Source organism: Caretta caretta, chromosome 2 (assembly GCF_965140235.1).
Source record: "Caretta caretta isolate rCarCar2 chromosome 2, rCarCar1.hap1, whole genome shotgun sequence".
Lineage (NCBI taxonomy): Eukaryota > Metazoa > Chordata > Testudines > Cheloniidae > Caretta > Caretta caretta.
In genome coordinates this window covers 221749089-221773037 of record NC_134207.1, presented here as the reverse complement: position 1 = coordinate 221773037, position 23949 = coordinate 221749089, and the positions used below count along the sequence as shown (strand labels likewise).

At 38.5% G+C, this 23949-nt stretch overlaps 1 protein-coding gene across 2 annotated transcripts in view; it reads right to left on the bottom strand.

The window, feature by feature from the left end:
- Positions 1-3156: 3156 nt before the first annotated feature.
- SLC25A13 (solute carrier family 25 member 13) overlaps positions 3157-23949 on the bottom strand; it is a 131391-nt gene continuing 110598 nt past the window's right edge. For both annotated transcript variants that reach the window (XM_048838180.2, XM_048838181.2), the window contains 5 exons: positions 21103-21243; positions 10684-10822; positions 5927-6085; positions 5736-5826; positions 3157-4298 (listed from right to left, as the gene is read on the bottom strand). In XM_048838180.2, coding sequence (XP_048694137.1) covers positions 4109-4298; positions 5736-5826; positions 5927-6085; positions 10684-10822; positions 21103-21243 — 720 coding nt within the window. In that variant the 3' untranslated portion in view covers positions 3157-4108. The remainder of the gene's footprint in view (positions 4299-5735; positions 5827-5926; positions 6086-10683; positions 10823-21102; positions 21244-23949) is intronic.

Sequence of the window (23949 nt, the reverse complement as noted above, 5' to 3'; positions counted from 1 at the left end):
GGTAAGATGGTTTTCATAGTTACAGATGGCTGTCAATAGGGTTAAAAGAGTGATTTTCTGTCAAGATCCTAAGCAGGGTTAATTCTCTAGTAATATAACTGTTATAATCTACTGTGTTGTGCATACAATGAATCCCCATCACTTGATTTGGGGGAGGAAAGAGAAAAATCAGACAATTCTTTAACACATAACCAAAGCAGCTGGGATGAACTTTGCGAGCGGCTGAATTGCTTCCTAATGCTATGAGGAATAGGGCATATAATGGCAAAAAGCCACTAACATGCATCTTAAAATATCTCCTCTTGCTGAACAGTAACATGTAAAAAAGCCTTTGCCGAATGCCTTTTGGATAATAAATAGGAATACAGAGCATCATGTGTAGTTACAAATGCAGTTTGCTCAAATGCTTTTTTTCTGGGTATTTGCTGCATTTTACCAGAGAGTTATAAAATGCAAGTGTCTTGAGGTTTACATATTCTGAACCATTAAATACTTTATGGATAATCACTAGATTTAAATATTGTTTTCTAGTCTAAGCAATGTTAATAAATATTTCAGCAAAAACACTGAAGCCTGAAATTCACAACAACTGTTTCAATGAGAGGTGGCAGATTTCTCCCCCCAACAGGCAGTTGCTGGAATTCATCAGCACTGAAGAGCTAAGCAGGTAGGAACACACCAGAAGTGATGTTATACGTGGGGTACATGAAGACAAAAAGGCCATCGATCCCTAAGAAAGCTGTCGAGTGGTTTAATGGTTTTCATATTTTTAGGTTTAGGAAAACTTGCTTAAGTTATTTTTGAAGCTTGTGGTATGTTGCTCACAAAACTGTTGCTGCAAATTGTAAATATTAAGCTATCCAACTCAAAAGCTCCACAGTCACCTGGCCAAAATACATATGCACTAGCTATGGTGTAAGGAGAGAGCCAGGATATGGATTTAACACTTCAGAAACACCCCAACATGCTACTATATGGAGGATTACCAATTCTTGAACAAAATTTGACAACAGATTACTCAACAGAACTGCAAAATGCAAATAAACTGAGGTTACATCCCACCTTACCCCTCCCAGACTGCATAACTTATCCATAAACCAGAAGAGTGCAAACATCTGAAAGTTTTTTTTTAAAAGAGAAACCAAAGAGCAAAATCTTACAAGATCTGAGCCAGTAAGTTCTTCAGCATAAGAGCTTATACCATGCGTCTCCATACAGCACCCAGAGCAAGAATGTGTCATACAGCCTCGCACATGTCGATCCTGACTAGAGTCTTTGGATACTACCATAACATTAATGTGGTTTTTTGTTAATCCCCTCATCATCTGTAAGAGCAGTTAGGGGCAGAGGGATATTTTGTATGTGGCTTTACTAAGAATTTTTGGTTGAAATTGTGATAGCTCAATATCTACACTACCAACAAAGAAACAAGGGAGGGGATTGACACTATCACAGATCAGTCTAGTTTGCTATTGCCTGATGCTATCAGAGCAATTTGTGGGGGTTCAGAGCCTTCCATGGTACATTTAGTATCGTGTACTATATCTGAGTTGGAAGCATGTAGTTAAGAACTATTGCCCCAAGGACTGAGAAAGCAGCCAGCTGTGGAATACGGTACCAGAAGCTATGAGGCAGAGGGCATTAGTGACCAGAGGACTTGGGTTGGATTTTTTTTTTCTAAACCCCAGGAAATGGTTTTTCCTTTTAAGTTAAAAAATCAAAACCTGCATGGGTGTTGATTAGAACCATTTAAAAAACGACTGAACCTTGCTTTATTGGAGCATGTGCACAGGGACAAGGGGAGTTCCAGTTTGGCTCCAGCAGCACACAGGTCAAATCCTTCCCAGTGAGGCTTCCAATGCGCGTCGTGTCGTGTCGTAAGTAAGCAGTTGCTAAATGATTTTATGCACTTCGTGTGGGGGGGGGGGGTGTCTTCCTCCACGGGAAATGCTGCCTGCTATGTATACAGAAGAAGTCCTTCCTTAGCTGCTTGAGTCTCCGCATTTGCTCTCATCAGCAGCTAAGACAGACAGGAAAGTGCACATTCTAGTGACGGCAAAGATTTAGAAAAAGATATAAAAATAGCACTAAAACCAAATGGCTTGAAGTTCTGAAGTGTTGATCCTTGGCAGCTGCCATTACCAGTATATTCTGTGGCTTTTTTTTTTTTTAATATATAAAACAGTAGTTTGGTGGGGGAATGGAGTTTATTTTTAACAGAGTAGCAGTTACTTTTGGGGACCAGAACTCAGTGAGCTGCTCCCATCACCTGCCTCTCTCACACAGAGCTCATGAGCTCAGCAGAATTCAGTAATGACACCTGGAAAAAGCAGTGTGCATGGCTGTCAGGCTTCCCAAAACAGAATTACAATCAGATTATATTTGTGTTTATTAATTTTTAAATTTATGGATACTCCAGACTCCTCCTGCTGCTCCGTTTCCCTGATTAGTTTGAAATGTAAACACTGCCAATTAAAGCAGTTTTCTGTAACAAGCCATATATAATGCAACTAATATATCCATTTCCATTTGGCATTTGGACAAGTTACAGTGTAACCAATATGATGTCATATACCTAATAATGTAATATTTTTACAAAGTACAGAACTTTAATATTCCCATAAACTCATACTTCACATTTAATAGAAATGAAAATATTTAGCAAGGATTACTGCCCTGTAAGGACCTAAATCTTGTGACACCTTTTAGGAGCAACATCAGGGGCCCACTTCAACCTGCACTGGCTATATAGGCAAATTGTTTAAAAGTTACTTACTTAAACAAAACAGAGAGAGCTTCAAAGTAATGAAAGTTTGCTCCAATTCAGGCTTTTAACTAAAGAAAAGTTTCTTCTTGAGCCACAGCCGCATCAAAGGGGCTCTCCTCTTCACAATCCCAAGTTGTTATGCCTCAGGTGGTCAAAAGTAACTACATTCCTTACCCAACCTGTAAATGCCTGTACATAATGAATGAAGTTAGCCTTGAAACAGAGTATAAAATTGAAAGACACACATTAAATCTGCTGTGCAACTTGCATAACAGACATTTGTCTCGCCGTTTGAAAGGTTTATTTCTATCTTCATAAATACACAGTCCACTAAACATTGTGCAAGGCACTCCCTCCCCTCCCCCCAGATAAAATCTTGGGTTCTAGAATATTTTAATCTCTTTATTCAACTGAATAAAGTAAATAATCTAGAAACAAATAATTTCCAATTACAAGCCAGTAGTTAAGGCAGGTACCATTGATACAGTGCATGGATTTTTCTATTGCATTTATTTAAACAAGCAGCATTTACTAAGTGCATCATACAAACAAGAATCCAGATATCAGCATGTCCAAGATAGGCACCTAGTCTTGTAATTTCACTGTACGTGTAATAAAATGCCAAAAGTACTTCCATAAAGTGCAAAGACTATGGACAATAACACTTCCTTCCTAGCGTTTTGATACCATTAACAGAATACCTTGACTCAACATTTATAAATGTGGTTTCCATTACAAAAACATGTTCCACATAAAAGCTTCACAATACAATCCAGAAACTGAACTTGTGCGTGTACTTATTTAAAAAGTTGAAGCCATAGTGGTAGACTCAGGTACTGTGTGTGTGAATATATATATATTTTGAAGTCTACAAACGCACTAAGCTTATAACCAATTTACATGTACAGTCAAAATCATTCTGCTTGAGCACCATGATCTCTATTGACTATTTCAGTGACAATGCGTGATATCCAATATGCAGCCACTTTGGCATAATAATCCTTATTTGAATGTTACCTGTCAGATGATCGCATTCATAACTCCCACCCCTAATCCTGCCCCACAAACAGAATCTAATATTAGTGCCTTCCAAACACAAAGCACATGTCAGATGTGGACAATACATTCATGGTCCTGAACCCAAAGAATAACTGATAATAATTTCACAGTGATCTGGTTAAGGAAGCACGAAGACCAATGATTACGTTTAAGAAAACTGCCTTAGAACTGAAATGACACTTAACTGATATATGATGAAAAGCTAAAGGAATGAAATATTAGACTGATCAGAAACGTGGCTCTTTCACCACTAATAAAACTCCACAGCAGTAACATGACATCTTAAGGTCCAATGGCTGCAGCAGCCTGTGAGGTAGGTGGTGATGACCTAAATCGAGGTAGGTATAGTCCAAATTTATTTTCAATCCCTGCAAATGTGGCAACTGCTAATTTATAACCTCCAACATGGTCAGGGTTAGGAGCAGGTAGTGTGATCCTGGATTTAGGAACGGGTTCTGATCCAGCTGGTTTTCTGCAAAATAAAAGTTAAACTTCCGTAAAAACACTGACACCAAAATCGCTCCATAAATTGTAAATCAACTATCTTTAGGTCAAAAATCCCACAGCCGCTTGGCAAAAACATCCCTGCTACAAAGTAATGAGAATCACATTGTAATATTTTAGAAAGATCCCAACAGCTTTTATGCTAATCATCACAGAGAGTTGTCAAACCTAGATGAAATTGTACAGCATGTTACTCGATGAGACTGCAGTAAACTGTGGCCATATCCCATCCCCAGCTCCTGCACTCTGCATCACTCATCCAGGAACCCGTAGTTTGTACAGCTAACGTTTTTGTATAGGTATCTACATCGCAAATGAAGGCGTGATTGTGATAACGGTAGGCATACCCGTGTTAGCTTTCATCTAGCTGGTGTGGGTAACAAAAGTAGTGAAAACATGATGGCAGAGGCTTTAGCGTGGGCTAGTCATCCCAGCATAAACCTACAAGGACCCTGGGTACGTTCTTACCTGTGCTAGGTAGATTATGCCTTCCCACGCTACAATCACACCTTCATCTGTAGTATAGAAATACCTTAAGAAGGCACTAACAGTACATACACAGCAATGCTTGGGGAAAGGGGATATTTTGTGCATGGTTTTACTAACCATGATTTTTTTTGTTAACAGTCCCAGTACTTCCACTGGAAAACCAAAGAATGGCAAATTCAGCTACACACTTCTAAGGGAACTGATGCCAGCAAAACCCACTCTTGCTTCCTCCTTGTGATCTCCCTGATGCCATCGTAAACCATTTAGGTGCGTTTAAAAGCCTTATCGTGTTAACATTGCCTAAATGCAGTTGCATTTGTTGCAGAGGACGCAACAGAGTCAATACATTGTGATGGAAATATCAGATCCCTGTTCTGCAACAAGCAAACGTGGTGCATGCGTAAAGGGAGGCAGAACTGAGGCTCCACCAACAACTGAGCAATCACTGCATTCTTCAACGGCTACAGCCCTTTTAACAATAATAGGCTGCCCAGTCACATGCAGAACCCCTCCCCAACAGCAATGTCTTAGTAATGGTGCATTGTTGCCTATTAGTTAGCGCAGGAAGGAGTCAGGAATCCCAAGTTCTATTCTCTGTTCTGCCATTTATCCTCTGAGGGTCTCATTTTACACTGACGTCCAAAATATCCTCTCAGGGTCTGTTATGGTACTAAAATGAGGCCCAGCTTGCTGTGAAGTGGGTACAGAAATGCTTGCTCAAATTCCACTGAAGCTTAATTAATTTGGTGCAGTGAAGCCTTTTATCTCACGATCTCAAAGTTCTCTCTGTAACTGCAAAGCATTAACAACTAATGTTCCAATCCTGCAACTGACTCTGCAGAGGCACAGGGGTTCGCTTCCGCAGAGCCAGTTGCAGCATCAGGGCCCAAATGATACGTTCACACAGTATACTTACACTCCCCCAAAGTCAATGTAAAGCCATCTCTGCAACAGCTCGTAAGTCACCAAAGTTACACCAAACTGAGGAGAGGATCGAAACACACGAGCTTGAAAGAAAAACAAAACAAGTGTGAGCAACAAAAATCAATTAAAAACTACAACTGGCTCCCTGTCATCAAACAAGTGGCATCTAAGTTGTTTACATACCACCAGCTCCTTTCCACAAAGCTTTCGGGCCTTCCTCTCGCAGTATCTTTCCAAAGCAGTCTATGACGCCACTGTAAGTGGTTTGCCCTGCCCGGGCTGCCACTTGTAATCGAGTCTTGATAACATCAGCAGGGGTCACTAGGGAGGCCGCAGGCATACCTAAAAATGAAGCGGGGGAAAAAAAGAGACTGATATCAGTAAGTTGTGACACATACTAGATGCTTCCTGCACGGGAAGGTTACTGTGCCTTTCATTCTTACCTCAGAAAACTCAGGCCCCAAATATTTGCTTTTAATGAGAAAGCAGAATAGTGAATAGGGCTAGCCACTGTGAAAAGTGCTTCACACATATAAGGCTCTGGTTAGATGAACAGCCCCACCATATTTTTATTTGAAGTCAGGAGGCGCATACAGACATTTTCAGTACAAACCATAACCCTGAATAGTTAACAAGTTAACAGGTTTTGGAGAGGACGTTCATCTCTCCCTTTCACGCCCCTTTGTGGTTTCTGACATTCCCATCACACAATGCGCTGGAAAAGGCATGTTCACACACACCTTAAACAACCTCATGCAAGATGTTACTGAGAGCTAGGTAATGTTGTGCACAATCAGCAAGATGCACAAGCGAAGGTTTAAAGGGTTCATTTTTCTCATTAGGAAACTCACATTTCTCAGCTGCAGAGCAATGTCTGACATCCTCAGTTTAATATTTGGAGGTAAATTTAAATTTACTCTGGCAGATAATCAACTGAAAGCAACAAATACTGAATAACAGCAGGCGAGATTTCTAAAGTCATTGTAGCAAATCAGGGCTGCCCATGTTGAGATTAAAAAAAAAAAAAAAAAAGCAGCGAGACTGTGCTCAAAAGACACTGTCTCTTATGGTTTTATTACTTTTCCATTCTGCATATGTTCCAAACCAAGTTGGTCAGACACAGATGCATAAATCTCCTTTGCTTTTTTTTTTAAGGCTTAATAATTGTGTAGCAATTTTTGTCCAAACCAGTATGGTCTGGCTCAAAGCACCATCTCACCCTTCTAACAGACTGCTTTGAAAGCTGTGTGTAAGTGTGCGCCTATCACTAAAATAGGAGCCGCTCCTCCTCTCCCTAAACCCAGAAAAGAAGCAAGCACGTGAGCATGCATGAGCACGTGCACACATACAAACTTTCACGTTTGCAAATTTGGCAGGCAAAGGCTAAAACACGGTTAAAGTTGCACCTGAACTAAATTCCAGAAATGCTGATTTACTCCCCGACTTACCATTACTGACCACAGGATATATTTACATCTTCAACTTAAAGATGTCCTTTAGAGATCAACCAATGTTTTCAAGGAAAACCAAAAGACATACTTAGAAACAATACTGCTTACTCTATGTTAATTACCATCTCTCATCTCTCTCCTCACCTGTTATTTATTACTAGGGACATTTGTGTTTAAAAACAAACTTACAATTGAAATTAGACAAATTACACAGCAGGAGATGACATAAAATGAAGAGGGATAAGGGGGAAGGGATGAGGAGGTTCATAGGAGAAATAAGCAGAAAGAACAAATTAACTTGTGATCCTCTGACATTATTATAATCTCCACATCAAATGTTGTAACAAAGAAACTGGGCTATTAGGTGAAGAAGGAGCAACAGGAGAAGATCAAACTAAGGAAAAAAAGTTTTGATTTTATACATGTCCCTAACAACAAAAAAGGGGAAAAGAAATATATAAATAACATGGGTCACATCTTGAGAAACAGGCATGCATGCATAAGATACATGTGCACATTTACATGTACATGTGCTGTGCAAGATGGGTATTTTCCACAACTAAGATGAGTTCGAGCACATTTTGAGGCTCACACTCCTGAAAACATAATGCAATACTACTGATGCAGAACTGGCTCTAACTACGGTGGATCAGATTCTCAGCTAAAGTAAACCAACCTGCCTCTGCAGAAGTCAAAAGAGTTAGACTGATTTACACCAGCTGAGGATATGACCCAACATTTTAGAGATGTTTTTCCATGACATGCTCATGACTTTTTAGTGAGAGCGCCAATCTTCCAGTTCACCAGTTCATCAATCCCTTGTTTTGATCTTTAGAGTTACAAGCTTGCCTCTAATAAAAGAAATATCTTGCTTCAGTAAAAATAGGGCACCCATGTCCCTGCACTGTTCCACATGATGAGCATCATGACTCTAATACTGTGCAGGAATCTGCTTATGTAAAAGTTAACCTGGAATGGAATTTTACTGAAAATACTGGATAAAATTCCCGTTATAGCTGATTTCCTAGCACATATCAGCAACTATGCGGACTGCTTCTGTGGCTGAACTTCAAAGCGACAGTTATCTCAGTCTGCAATCACCTGACAATGGCTAGAAAGAGAAAAATACTAACATCTAAGAAATGGGTTGGCTTAAGAATACCAGTTTATATTTCAGGTCTGTAGATAGGCTCCAAAGTTCAAAAATTGTTTTGTTCCATCAAAATGGGTTAGAATTAACATGAGTTTAACTCAATCTTCTTTCAACAATTTCTGTTTTTTGGTTTTTTTAAGCACCAGCCATTCGATTAGAGATGTTTTGACTGGTGCCAGCTCAATTCCTATGCTCTACAAGGCACTGCACAAAGAGCTAGTAGAAAGAAGTGACGGCACAGGATTCATCAAGACTATCTGGTTTTTAGAGTTAAGCCTGGGCCATAATCCAGCTGAAGATGTCCAGAAGTTCCAGGCTGCCCAAAGTCTGGACACACACAAATGCTAGCTATATAAGCAGGCTACTCTTCCCAGAGACACTCCTGTGCCCTTGACAACAAAAAGCTGCCCAGCTGTCTACAAGAAGAGGGGAATTTAAAAAAAACCACAAGTAACCACATTCTGAGCAATTCAACTACCTGTACTGGGTTTATTTCTCTCCATCTTCCTCCTGATCCACTAGCCCTTTACTTACAACTGCTGGAGTGTGTGCTGCTTACAGAGGAGATGTCTAGGTCAGGGGTTCTCAAACTGGGGTTCAGGACTCCTCAAGGGGTAGCAAGGTTATTACATGGGGGGGTTGCAAGCTGTCAGTCTCCACCCCAAACCCCACTTTGCCTCCAGCATTTATAATGGTGTTAAATAAATGAACAGGTGTTTTTAATTTATAAGGGGGGTTACACTCAGAGGCTTGCTGTGTGAAAGGGAAAGGAGTACTTGTGGCACCTTAGAGACTAACCAAAATTGGTTAGTCTCTAAGGTGCCACAAGTACTCCTTTTCTTTTTGCGAATACAGACTAACACGGCTGTTACTCTGAAACCTGTGTGAAAGGGGTCACCAGTAAACAAGTTTGAGAACCACTGGTCTAGGTCTAATAGTCTATGAGCCATTAACATGGGGGGGGGGGAGTGGAAGGAGGGAATTCCTTCTCCTTATATTTGTATTCACATTTCCCTCAGCAGAGCCTCTGCATCCTTTGCCTGTGATTTGGAGTCTGCTGAGCTTTAGGATACAGAATGTGGAAGGAGGAGGAATTTTAGGCTGATGGGCCCCTCTCAGCTAAGCAGATGCTCAATTAAGACTGCAGCGACCTTTTAAAATCCTCACAGCCCTAGAAGCTCAGCAGCAGCCACAGAGGCAAATTTGGGTTGGAAAATGCATCCTTACATTATATATTCTAGCCCTTTAGTGCATACACACTTAGAGATGAAACTCATCAGTACAAACACATGCTGAATATAGAACACCTGTCAGCAGTGCAGCAGTTTCCCAAGATGAGTGCCAACATTCAGTCTCAGTCCCCAAAAGCAGAATTAAACGAGCCCTGAGGATTGACAATTTGGGATGCACAAGGAAAAAACCCCCAACAACTGCCTTTTCTGACCAGATTTCCCATGTGGCAGGTGAGAAAAATGTGGATTTGTGATCCATACAATCGCCCTTCCCACCAACCCTTTAACAACGCAGCAGGGTAGAAACAGGCATCTATTATCTGTCTTTTCATATCATGCAAAACAGAAGCAGGCTTTTTCCAGGACCATTACATTTCTATTATCTATCATCATAACTGGTGTTCAGTTTTTGGACGGACTTTTATTTATTATTTTGCTTATGCTGCCTTAAGTATATGCTGATTCAAAGAAACTGGATCAAAATCACCAGAAATGTATTAATATTTTTTTAATAAAAAAGATTAAATAGAAAAATAAAATATAAGAACACAAAGCCAAGATGCTGTGTGGGATACTGTGGTCAATGACTTACTTTTACCATGCTGTCAGAGTCTGCTAGTGGCCTGCTTAGATGTTTGTATCATTAGTATGCATTTGGATTTCATACCAAAATGGATACTCAAGTTTCTTTTGATCACAAAGAAGTAGAGAATGAAATGAATATTTCCATGAACCACTTTTACAGTAACAACTTGCCCAATCAACCAACCAAAACAGACAACAGCATAATAACTTGACTAGGCAAGATGTCACACTACATTAATATTTCAGGACTAAAATCTTGCTCTCTTTTTACTACTACAAATGGTAATATAAATGCTAACGGTAGGTCAAAAATACAAGGAGTTCCTCAATATTAACACCAGCTCATTTGGATCAGTTATATGTCCTGCAATTTAATACCTAAATGTTAACATCTTGGTATAGAGCAATTATTTTACACCGTCACATCAGGTATCTCACTAATAAAAACATTTCTAAAGCATCTATTAGTGATATCTAGGTGCAATAGGATGCCATACACAAAGAAAATCATGTACTTACCAGCTATTGATCCAGCCATGAGCAAACTTCCAGGACTAACTTGTCCATCTTCATTTGCAAATGCAGTTTTCAAGTGAGCATAACATGGAAAGTAAATGGCAGAGAAGGGGATATCGCGTAGAAAACATGCCTTCGCGCCCTGTGTGAAACAAAAATTGAGTAGTCAGAGAAAGAGTATAATGAGACCAAGAACGGAGATGAGAAAGCTGAGCAACATTCCAGTTTTTCCTCCCTACTGCAAAAAAAAAAAAAAAAAAAAAGCAGAAAAAGCAATATTTTTCAAAATTGTGTGAAATAAAGACATGTATTTCACTCCATACAGAAGTTTGTGTATTATTTGTTGGTTCAATAAATGCTGTTTCTTTCCACTTGTTCTCCCTCTAGCCTTAATACTGCAGTTATTTGCCATTAATAGAAAAAAATGCCATCTTGTTTGGGTAAACTCTGGTAACTTCTTTAGATAACAAAAAGTAGTTGAAATTTTTGCAATCCAGCTTTGCATGAGGTTCAGGATGAGTTTGATACATGTCCTAAGTCACAGGCTGGGTCTTCACCAAAGAGCTTCCCCTTTACAATAATTACCCCATAGAAAAAAGTGTAGCCCAACCAATTTACAGACAATAGACTATGTAACTGCTGAACAAAAATAAAACACAGTGTGACAGAGAGATCAATGAGCCATGCTTTCCTTTACAAAAGAATGATAATGTGCCCATAATCACAATTCTTACACAAACACGCTTTTATATTTGCAGGAAAACACAAGGACTACATTAATTGTAGATTTTTTTAAAAAATAAAACAAAGATTTTCAACACTGGCTGATAAAATAATTTGCCTTACTATCCATGTGCTGAATTGATGTGAAAACCCAATGGAGTTAAAGATCTGAAATATTGCTTGCTATGTTCTCTGAAATAATCCTTTTGTTTAAAAGAAGAGAAGAAAGCAAGTGAAGTTTTGGGGCAGCACCAGACAACCGGAGTTCTTCAGAAGCATGAAAGTAAAAGAGTCAGACAAGATGGGAAGAGGTGTATAGCTTCTGCAGATGGTCAATGAAAACTGGGCACATGCCAATGCCCACGTTACAACTGCAGTAAGAAATTGCATACGAACTTCAGTACAGAGATCCAGCAAAGAGTTTGAAAACACCAAGATTGTGATTAGAAGGAATGTGTTGAGACAAACAGCTAACATATTTGGAAAGAGGGGAAGGAAAGGAAGAGAAAAGTAAAGGTAAAAGGTATTTCACATCTTTGGCTAGGACCCCTGTGTCTCCCGCCCTGGGCTGTCTACCCTTCCAGATTCAGGGTAGACCTTTTTTTTGCTCACAATCCTTCCAACAGGTGCCAAGCTGCTCCTCTAACCTGTTGGGGTTATTTAGAGTCTTATACCAAAGCCATTATTAAGGTATCACGTCTCATACCAGTTTTACAAGTGGTAACTTCAACAGAGTTACTTCAGATTTACATTAGGAAGACTGACAGGCAAATCAGGACGAAATATCTCTCAGAAGTCAACCTATGCCTAACGGAGTAAGTAGTCTCTGATCTGCACTTATCTCATGAAATCTAATGATATGCCCAAACATATTAGAGGAGTTTTTCTGTGCTGGAATATTGTATAATATTGATTACTTGTTACAAGTAGATGCTGTTTAGCAGACAAACATGCAGAAGCACCAAGGTGCCAGAGTAACTGAAAGGAGAAAAAATTTGGATTAGGGAAAGTATAGTCTGATGTACAGGAATTGTATTGGCAAAATCAGTTCCTGGAAAAGGAAGGAGGTTTCCCGGCAATACAGTGTGGGTGCAGTGGCCAGAGAACATTGCAACAATGACTAATGCAAGTTGCAACACCGCTGTTAGTGAGATGCTGACTAGTGCCAGCAGACATCCTACACAGAGAGCACTGGATAGGGCTGGATTCTCAAGAGTGCCTGGTAACCTATGTATTTCGTTTAGGATGTACAAAGATATTTAGTGCATATCACTATCTACACAAGAATTCCTGTTATATGCTGAGGCAGAAGCCTGTTTTATGGCTATCTTTAATCTTCCCGTAGAATTTCCACTCTCTTTTAAACAAAGTTACATGTGAACAGACAACATTCTGCAACAACCAAGTGTGTGCTCTGGTTACATTTACCTCACAGGCAACATTCAGAAACTATTGCTCTCTAGCTATTGATATTTTGCAGTATGAACATTGTTTCCCTAAAACTTTATTTTTAAACATTCTTTTCCCAAGGCAAATCTCCATATTGCCTTTGCCTCAAGAGTTTATTGCTCTTATTTTCTTTGCAGTGCTATCATTAAACAGCCTGCATATTTTCCTCTGCGTTTCCTTCATACTCTGACATATCTCCACATAATTAAAATAACCTGTGGAAATTAATACGCTACAACTACAAGCAACTCTTCATTCACTCTGAACTGCTAATATTTTCCCCCTAGTAACAGCACTCTCTTAGACGGAAATAGCATATTTTTAATACCCCTAATATTATGCATTCAGGTACACAGAGAGAAAGTCTGTCAACTAAGTTGGCTTAAGTGTAAACAAAGTTGGATCAAAACTTGGATCCACTTTAATAATAACCCACTTTGGCTCAGTTCCAATATCACAACAGTCTAAAGTTTCCTCTCATCGTTCTGTTTAAAGTCTGGGAAAGCATGTTTAAAAGCAGGCCTCATTTAACTTCAAGTTAATCATCCGCAACCAGCCTAGGCCAATTAGGAAGGCTTAGGGAGATTGGCCACAGTATCTTGAAACGCTAAAGAAACATTTATTTTACTTCTCACACCTTTTTGATGTGGACAACGTGTTGAAAGCCAAACAGAGTTTTAATCAGTCCTCAGCAAGTTGTTAGGATCATCCGCCTGAGTTTATTCTGGCAACGAGGGCGCAGACCCTGCCAGGCATGAAATTGTTGGGAGATCCTACACACCGCGACATGCGCCTCCCTAATGCAATTGCCAGTTGGCTCCCATCTTCAATCTCTTTAATGACCTTAAAGCTCTTAATCTTGGATAGTATCTCACTGAACAAACCAATAGAGAAAAAGCATCCCTGGTTTTCCCCGAGGATTCTGATAAACAAATCCAAGTCAGAGCTGGGGCAGTTCTTTGGCATGCTAATTCCTGCTTATTCCAGCCCTACCTGCAAATAAGGCTCTAAATAAACTATTTCTACTACAAGGGGAGGGTAATTATACTCACAAAGGCACCTCTGTGTCGGGTTGGGCACAAGGAGCCAGCAGGTCTGGGAGACGCAGGCTTAACCTAGTCTCCTGCAGTGAATGCACATTGTCTAGTGCAGGGGGGAAAATGCCAGACTGGGGGGACCTAGAAGTATTCAAGACAACAGTGGTGCACCTTGTCTGAGAGGGTTATTTAATGCTTCTGGCACCTGTACTTACAGCCACCCCCTCTTTTTCTACCTTGCAGGTTTAGAATTTATTTGGCATGTATAATTGTTATTTTGATCCTATAGCTACAAACAATAGGCAGCATGTCACTTCTTGATCCCTTAGCATTCTTCTTCGTTTTTACTAGCAACTTAACCCTTCAGATTCAAAATGGTAACAGCCCCCAAGTAGCACTCCTTTGGTTAAGAGTCAACCAGCAACCATCCATGTTACAGAATTAGACATAGCAATTTTGGGGGGCTGTAATTTCCTTCATTTTAAAATCATATTGGATTAAACCAATATATATATTTAAACCAATAAACACAACTGTATGCATTTAGAGGGGAAAAAGTACCAATCTCAAATGCTTTGATAAGTCCCAGATAAACATTATCAGCATTACTTGATAGGTTGGATTTTTACCTTTTTCTTTTTTGTTATTTTTAATACAACTATTCAAACTGCATGTATTCATACATGAGAACTAGTATGGGTGACAATGAGTACTCTTATGTAAACACCCTTTAACTTTTACTAAATATTCCTGCTTAATATGTTTATTACACTGTTGTGAACACACCATTTGTGTATTTGGGATACCTCTGCTGTTTTCAAAAATCTATCAAGTGGAAGCTTGGCATACAACATGTTAGCTGAGATCAGGCTTCCTGTCTCAACTCCCCAAGAACCGATCCATAACGTGGCAAGAATTAAGCAGTGCAGAGTTTTGGAAGTTTTTTGTACTAAATTCTAGCACTTAAAGTGCAAACCTTTGCTGGCAATATCTTGTTTTCTGATAAGAATTTGACTTGAATATATTCTAATATTAGCTATTTAAAATGGGACCTAACATTTATTTTTTCATCAATTAATATTTTAATGCAATGTTATTTGTTATATGTTTAGGTAACAAGATACACTATTACTTTGGATAGTATTTTGTTGGGTAAGAATACATCCTGATAATGTAACTGCATTATATTGCAATTAAAAGATTATTTTATTAAATGTTGTGTTAAATAAGTTTGAGTATTATACAGTAATTTTTTTTTAAATATTCCAACAGAAATGAGCAGAACACTCTACAGACTTCAGTTTGACCTTATTCATAGCACAGAGAAATATTACAGTGAAAGACAGACTGTAAACCTTGCTGAATCTTGTAAGATGACTCCAGAACTCTGTACTGTGAGATGTATAAGTCTACTATACTACCATTAAAATAAACCAGAAATTAAAGAAAGACTGTTAAAGACACTAACCCGACAAAACCAACTTTTCCCTTTCTTCTGCAAATACAAATAGCATATTATGGGTTAGAATAAGTAAGTATTCTGTCTGCTTTGGGTGTCTGCCAACTACTTTCTCACAATAACTGCCATCCACAGAACACCCACATCTGGTAGCTGCAGAAGAATTTGAAAGATAACTAAGGAAACAAACTGGCTCAATGTAAGGGGCACAATATTTACCTCCCCAAAGGAGCAGGTGGTATGAACGGTAGGATATTCTAGAATAATTACTCTAAAACGTGACACAAGTAGTTCAAAAGTTCAGATAAAAAGAAAAATATTTGCTGACTAGCTTAAATAAGCAAGGAGGGTCAACCCAACCTTTCTCAAATGATGGGATTTTCTGACCAATAACAGATTGTGCACCACAAGCTTCTTAGAGGTGGGGGAAAAAAGCAAAACAAAACAAAACCCCACACCTGACTTTTTACACTTTTTATCACAAGGATATATTTGTAAAAAAAAAAAAAAAAAAAAAAAAAGGTAGATAAAGAACGTCAATTATCTGATCAGGTCACTAAACAGCCAATCAGAATGTAGCATTTTTTCCTCAAAAATTGCTTTTGGTTTATAATTATACAGTAGGACAACAAAGGCTTCATATTCCTCTTTCATCTCATCCATATTTAGTTCTGCCCAGGAGATTCTCATTAACGGTGCAGGTAAACACCAGAATAGCTGGCAATGTAGGATGAAAACTTTGCAATACAAGACACTGCTCAACTTGATGCAATGTGGGGTCTACATAACATTTCCTTTTTTTTAATTTGCAGACATTAGAAATAATACTTAAAAAGAAAAGGAGTACTTGTGGCACCGATGAAGTGAGCTGTAGCTCACGAAAGCTTATGCTCAAATAAATTGGTTAGTCTCTAAGGTGCCACAAGTACTCCTTTTCTTTTTGCGAATACAGACTAACACGGCTGTTACTCTGAAATTATACTTAGTCATCTTTACATAAGGCTGCTCTATTTATTAATGCAGAAAAGGAATGCTCACATCATCCACAACCAATAGTGCATATTTTTTACTTACGACATTGGAAAAAACTGTTTCAGGGCTGGAAATGAACACAAAAATAGATGGAATTTGGCCAAAGACTGGGAGTTCCTTTCAGGTTGTGCATGAATATTTATGGTGAAGACAGGATCAGCATGTATGATTCTCTGGTTCCTAGCTAAAGTTTCAGATCATGAAAACATATTCTTCCATGATACACAGGGTAATTTAACTTGGCTAGTTTAGTACTTGGGCTCCTTAGCAAATCTTCTCTACATTTAAGAGCCATGATGGAGATATTAAATTTTTAAGATATAAGAAGAAATTGATTGTGTGGTGTGCTAATGTTCTTGCTTTCTAGTTCCCAGTTCAATGCTCAGTTGAATATTATGCATTTGCCGAGAATTCACTGTATGCTTAAGTGATAAAGTCAGACAAAAAAACTCCAACTGACCCAAATCATGACGTCCTTGATCAGTCACTACTTAGGCAAAATTCTAATAAGGAGACTTCTTCCTGCATAACAGATATATAAAGTATAGGGTCTATTGTAAATAGGCCAGCTTTGATACATACACATTTATTTCTGATTAAAGAAAGAAGAATCAATGCAAATCTTTCAGATTCTTCCTTGCTGTCCAGAAATCAATACAGTATCAAAACAGCATGAGAGGAACTGAAAAGCTGGCATACCGCAGACTGGTTGACCATTCTTTAGGAAGAAGTTTGCAAACTCCCAATATAAAAGCTAGTCTTATACAGACAAGTAATACTTTATGGCTATTATTGTACTAACAGATGGACTAACTGACTGATATGCCTGTTCTCATCCATCATAGTTGAAAGATTACTTAAGGTATCCATTCCCCTTTTTGAACAAATTATCATTTTGCAAGCATCAGACAGTTTCAATGTAGTTGTATGAGCCTCTGCTAGCTTCTTGTTTTCCATGGGCCATCGCCTCTGCCATATAATACAATGGGAGTGGGAGGGAACCCCCACCCCCAAAAGAACAATTGGCAGGAAACTCTGCAAGTGGAAACTCAGAGAATCTTGTCTCTCTCTACAGGAAAAATCCATAAAAGGACAATGGTACTTTTACTGCTACAATGTCTTATACTAACCCACTTTAACCTTGTCTAAACTATCATTTTTCTTCAAATTTCCCAGATGCACTACCACTGGCCCTAGGGACAGGAGAGTTCAGAAAGCAGGAGTAAATTAACACTGAAGGAGTTATTCTCTGATGCCTCATAAGGCAAAGCAGTGGGAAACTATTCAGATAAGAATGGGCATTGCCTCCCCATTCAAGAGCACTCAGGAAGGGCTCTTGTAGGGTCAAATGGAAAGAGGAGCAGTGTCATGATGTTGACACTCCCCCTTTCAAACCCCACTCAGATCCATGTCTACAGTAGCATTTAGCCCTGAGCAACATTACTAGCAGCTTGACAGTCTGATGTACTGAAATTAGGATTGCTAGATGTAAGATGGCAATATTTATCAACCCTAGGTGAGCCAGGTTCAGTTCTTCATCAACTTTATTGAGGATGGATAGAGATTTATCTGTCTGTTAAGGGGTGGGGAAGGGGGGACAGAAACCTAAAGAGATACCACCATATACAAAGAAGTCAGAGCTCGATAGGGCAGATAGCAAAAGGTTAGTTCTACATTCCATCTTTCTTGAACCAGAGTGGATACTCCCTGAAAGGCTTAACTGAAGGCTCTAAAAGAGACGTCTGGCACCTAAGACCCCCTGAGGGGCAAAGTCTGCTCACTCTGTCAGAAAGATGGCTTCTAATGTTTATATCTAGATGATAAATTCATTGGTACTAAACAGCATCCGTCCACCAGAATTAGTTACTAAACAGACTGAATATTTATATGAACTCCAGACAAACCTCTGTCAGACTGTTAAAGTACTCTACAATTCAAAAACACAAGGTCAAGCCATCATCCAATAAAAATGTTTCTCATGTTTCTACAATGCTGAGGGCGGGGTGGGGTCTGATTTATACCTAATAAAGGAAGGAAATTCACAGTTTGGGATAGAGTTTTAATCACAGAACTATCTTTTCAAGGACACTGAGCATAAAACAAACAATTTCAAAATATTGAAGATCTGTCTTACCCCCATTAGAGTAATTATTATCAACATAAACAGATATTTTATCAAGGTACTAACATTTTATTATTTAGCACTGTGGGGTCCATATTCACTCAGGTATTTAAAAAAATATTTAAAGCACTTAATATTATCTAGATATTCAACTGCAGTATTTACTTAATTTAATAGTTTGCTAATTGAACTAGATAGCTTTAAAAAAAAGCATAGTGTCTTTCAGTTCAAGTCACTGGTTAAAATTCACTCCAGATTGGTAGATACTTTGGGGCAGTAGTTTCTGATGGTTGACTGGTGGTCACAAGTACTCCTTTTCTTTATGTCAAGTGAGTTACTGATCTCACTCCAGTTTCATCTGTGCTGTCTAAGAAAATTCAGAAGAATACTACTTTCACCCCAAAGCCTCTCCAGGTCGGGGTGAGGAAGACTGGTGCAGGAGTTTGGAATAGCTTTACTGCATTGTGTATACTGTATATGTTCCTTGGCGAAGTGTTATTTTGATGGCCAGGACGGTCAAGGTTTCATGGGCACTGAATTCCACATACGTATAAAAGGACAAAATCAGAGACAAAAAATAGGCTTCTCTGGCTTTCACAGTGTGGTTAAAAGCTGGTCTCTTAAGTGAATATTTAGCACAGCAACGGCATAATCTGTGATTCAACTTGGTACATGTTCAGAAGCAAAACTACATTTGGAAATCATCATTATAAACCGTTAACAAAAAGTCCTGTGCCTAGCAAACAAATATTTCCAAAGCTTCTACACCAAGATATGAAAATTAAGTGACAACGACCTGTGATGATAATGCTGTTTAAAATAAAAAAAAATACAACCAGTTGCATGCAACTAGTACCGGCTGCTCAGAAAAGTTATTTATACAGTCTACTCTAATCAAGTAATTTGGCATTCTTTCTAATCATAATTCTAATTCATTTCAACTAGAATATGTAGAGTTCACTACCTGTCCTCTAAGCCTGTATAGCCTTAGGGATGTGGAATGCTTAACACAGCCACGTTTTCAGTTGTAATGTTGGCCCCAAGCAACACCATAATGTCATCTATTGGACGGGTATACAATAGGATCAGCTACAGTAAGATGGCCAAAAAATTAGCAAGTCAATTTAGAGGGAAAAACCATTCCCCATTAAGTCCTATTCAGATGTCTGTACTGCTCTCCAGGCCAAAACACACATAGATCATCCACGTATGCTCACATATGCCAATTTCTCCATTGTGATGTTAACAGAACAATTTAAGAACTGTATGACTACAAATGGAAATGACACACAAATTTGGTGGCACTTTTTTTTCAGTACTCAGATGGTGTTCATGCTGTCCTTTGTTTTAGTTTAAAACTACATCACTACAAAAAATACAGAAAAATATTGCTTTACGCCACCAAACACTGGATTAGGGATGTACAGTAGGAAGGTGGTCTATCCTGCTTCTCTACACAGTACACTGCGGAAAAAAAGGTTTGAGAACTACTGGAATATAGCCATTACTTTTTGTCCTGCGGTTAAACTTAAGACATGACTTTTAACGTTATGAACAACGAGATGTCCTATCCTTCCATGCTTATCTACAACAAGCTCCAACCTGGCTGCCCTTATTTGCATAAACTGAGGAGAACTAGATTACCCACTTGAGTGTGGATTGCTCACATGGGTAATGGCTACAATGCACGGCTCTCTGTGCCCACTCATAAAAATAAACAATCCCATCCCTATCCTTTCTACTAACTGGTCCATTAATCTGGCAGGGAAAACTTGCCAGAAAACTATGGGGTTAGCCCTTATGCCAGCCTCTTTGGTTCTGTTGGCTGTATTTCTACACTAGTTTTATATGGCACTTAAATGCTTATCACTAAAATTAATTATAACATCTGGATAAACTGGTATGTGAAACATAGCAGCAGATCAAAACCACAACTCCAAAAAAAACGTGTCTCTACGTTTTAACACCTCAAGAGTGGATTTAAAATCAAGTCATTTACACTCTGGAAAACAGTTAATTTTTATTATAGCTTGGGTAGGACATTAGGTTAGATCCTTAGATGCATGAAGTAAAGCAGTGCACTCTAGTCAAAGGAGCTATACCGATTTAAGCTAGCAGACGATCTGGCCAGATAGTTTTGAATAATTCTACATTCACAATGTTTCAATAATTCTAAACGCACAACATTAGATAAAGACTAGCTATGATTGGAATGCATATATTTTTCCACAGCCTTTCTGTTTAGGTATATGCAGGGAACACTAGAGGGCCACAACATTCCATGCTTTTTATTGCTATATCTCTACCCCTACCCCTACCCCTCCCCTGTGTGTGCATGTGGGGTGGGGGGAGAGAAATCTAGGACTATGCCTACAAGCAAACATTATTGCTACAGTATTTCATATAATCTTTTTGTTAAGTAAAGAATAAGGATGTAGCCATCTCATGCAGCAGTAAAGAATCAAAGATGAGTCCTATACTGATCATATTTGTACATCAACCTTCCTAAGCATGATGGAATTAATCTACTTAAATTAATGTCTCTTGTTTACAGAGGCTCTTAAGTATTGGATTTCAATTCACATTTAATAAAAAGTTACCTTGTAGAGGCCAAAAAAGCCTAGGTCCCGTAATACAGTGAGGGCACTAACTCGTGGACCAGTGGTAATTTCGCCAGCCACCTGCAATCGGATCTTGACAATTTCTAGTGGATTTGTGAAGATCACTTGCGAACCTCCAGCCTGAAAGTAAAAGGGGAAGGGGAAAGATGAACATGCGAACACATTAAACTGTGAGTGGTGAAGATCTTGCAACATTCAAGAGAAAGAAGTTTCATTCCTGGTACAGTCAGCTAAGCCATTACAAATTATGGATTTTTAGTAGTAATTAGTTAATGCATTATAATCCACAAGGTCAAACATCTACCCCCACTCAATGTGGAGGATGAGGGAACGGAGAAGGAGAGAGATATATTAGTAACACTGCAGTACATCAATCAGACTAGCTCAGTTGTACCACAGTACAGACACTAGCTCAGTTGCTGTTAGAAGAAAACATTCAGCAACATCAATTTTCACAATACCAACAAGCCAAGAACGTTGTAAAGCAAGTAATAAAATGAAAGGAAGAATTAATAACTAAGTAAAGAAACTGAGATCTGCCTGCCAGTACTTAAACATGCTACTGAAAAGCAGGGTCTGGCAGGATCTCTCTCACAATTCTGGCACTCGTTCAGAGAACACTAGAGAACATATGAATTTAGAGCAGTGAATTTCCTATGCTTTTTAGAAGTTACAAAACTCCAAAATTTGATCATCATCAAATGTCATTTTAGTCCGTCTTCAGGAATCTGTACACAGGATCATTATTTTGTTGCAAAACATTAGTTATTTTGCAGCACTGCAAGAAGTTTATTAATAAAAAAATCTCTCTTTGTAAACTGGGTTTATATATTCTTTTTAAATCTTACAAATGGATTTAAACTACTTGTAACGGTCTTTAAAATGGACAAGTATTTTAGAGTCTGAACTAGTTCTGTTAAAGTTAATCTTACTCAGGATAACTACTGCAGCATGCAGCCTTTTCACTTTGACTATATTGACAGATCTGGTTAAAGATTCATTCCTGCATCAAAATTACAAAAAAGTATTACATTAAATTAAGTAGAAGCAATATTATTCATTCAAACCCCAATCCAAAGTTCTGAGGACAGTTTTTCCAACACATATCAATTTGCTTATACAACAAAAGTATTGTATCCTGCTTCCGTACCAGGTATGCTACCACATTTGCATGAAAAGCAAAAACTAATGCAAAAAAAAAAAAAATCATATTTTAGAACGAAATAGCAAAATCAAAGTAGCCATAAATGAAAGAAGAAAAGGAGTACTTGTGGCACCTTAGAGACTAACCAATTTATTTGAGCATGAGCTTTCGTGAGCTACAGCTCACTTCATCGGATGCATACCGTGGAAACTGCAGCAGACTTTATATACACACAGAGAATATGAAACAATACCTCCTCCCACCCCACTGTCCTGCTGGTAATAGCTTATCTAAAGTGATCATCAGGTGGGCCATTTCCAGCACAAATCCAGGTTTTCTCACCCTCTCGGGAAATGGCCCACCTGATGATCACTTTAGATAAGCTATTACCAGCAGGACAGTGGGGTGGGAGGAGGTATTGTTTCATATTCTCTGTGTGTATATAAAGTCTGCTGCAGTTTCCACGGTATGCATCCGATGAAGTGAGCTGTAGCTCACGAAAGCTCATGCTCAAATAAATTGGTTAGTCTCTAAGGTGCCACAAGTCCTCCTTTTCTTTTTGCGAATACAGACTAACACGGCTGTTACTCTGAAACCTGTCATAAATGAAAGAGTAGCATATCTGAAGCACTATGGGCACCTGTTCGGGGGGAGCGGAGAAGAGGCTGCAGGTTTTTAAAATTAATAATGGCACACATTAACCATCTTCCAACAAAAAGTGTGCTGTAACGCTATTTAACTAATACACCAAAGAAACAGCAAATGGCATACGCAACTATTCTTGCCTCCCGCTTAGACTGCACTTATATTGTGTGGTTACAAATTAAAGTTTTTACATAACCTCCAAAATATCCCTAATGTTTCCTATTTTGACCATAAAAAGCATGCTCTTGTGCAGCTCAATTGGTTTTGACTTTCAAATTGGCATAATTTAGCTGCCTCTACCAAACCAGCATACTGATACGCATAAAACTGCTATTCTTGTTGACAACAGAAATCAGAAATTTTTCAGCATGCACTCTGACCTCAATTCTGTATTTTAATGAGAAATACTCTTCAAACAAAATATTAGTGATAAAACAGCCAGTCTGCTGCAATCACAGTTTCCTCCCGATCGACACACCTCCCAAAAAATCAGGAAACAAAATTCTTGGAAAGCCTTTATGGTGACTCATAAATAAAAAGCTATTTTACATAAGCTTCACTTCATGAGGCACAATACATACTAAGTATTCCTACATGCAATTAGACATTTTTCCGTTTGAGGAAGAGAAAAATCCTAAATGTAATGTGTTATATTCATTTGTGAATATACATCATCACAGACCTCCTCTGAAAAAACATTATTTTAAGCCTTACCCCTTTTCTTTTCACCACTTGGTTTCCAGAGTTAGCTATAAGTCAGTGCTCCTGCTTTACATAAATCTTCAGTCCTTGGCACAATCTTATGTAATTTTTCTATACTTTAGTTTTAAAGACATTTGTTCTTGTAGAACAAAGATTTTTTAAAAAAGGTAAAAGATTTGTCCTAGCACAGTATCCTATAACTAAAATTCAGACTTCTCAACCCTTTTTTGACGATCAGATAAACTTCATTCCACCTATATGAACAGATTTACATTAGTGCAAACTAAACTATTTTTTCTGCACATTTTTCTCCAGACCTAATTTCCTTGCAGTTC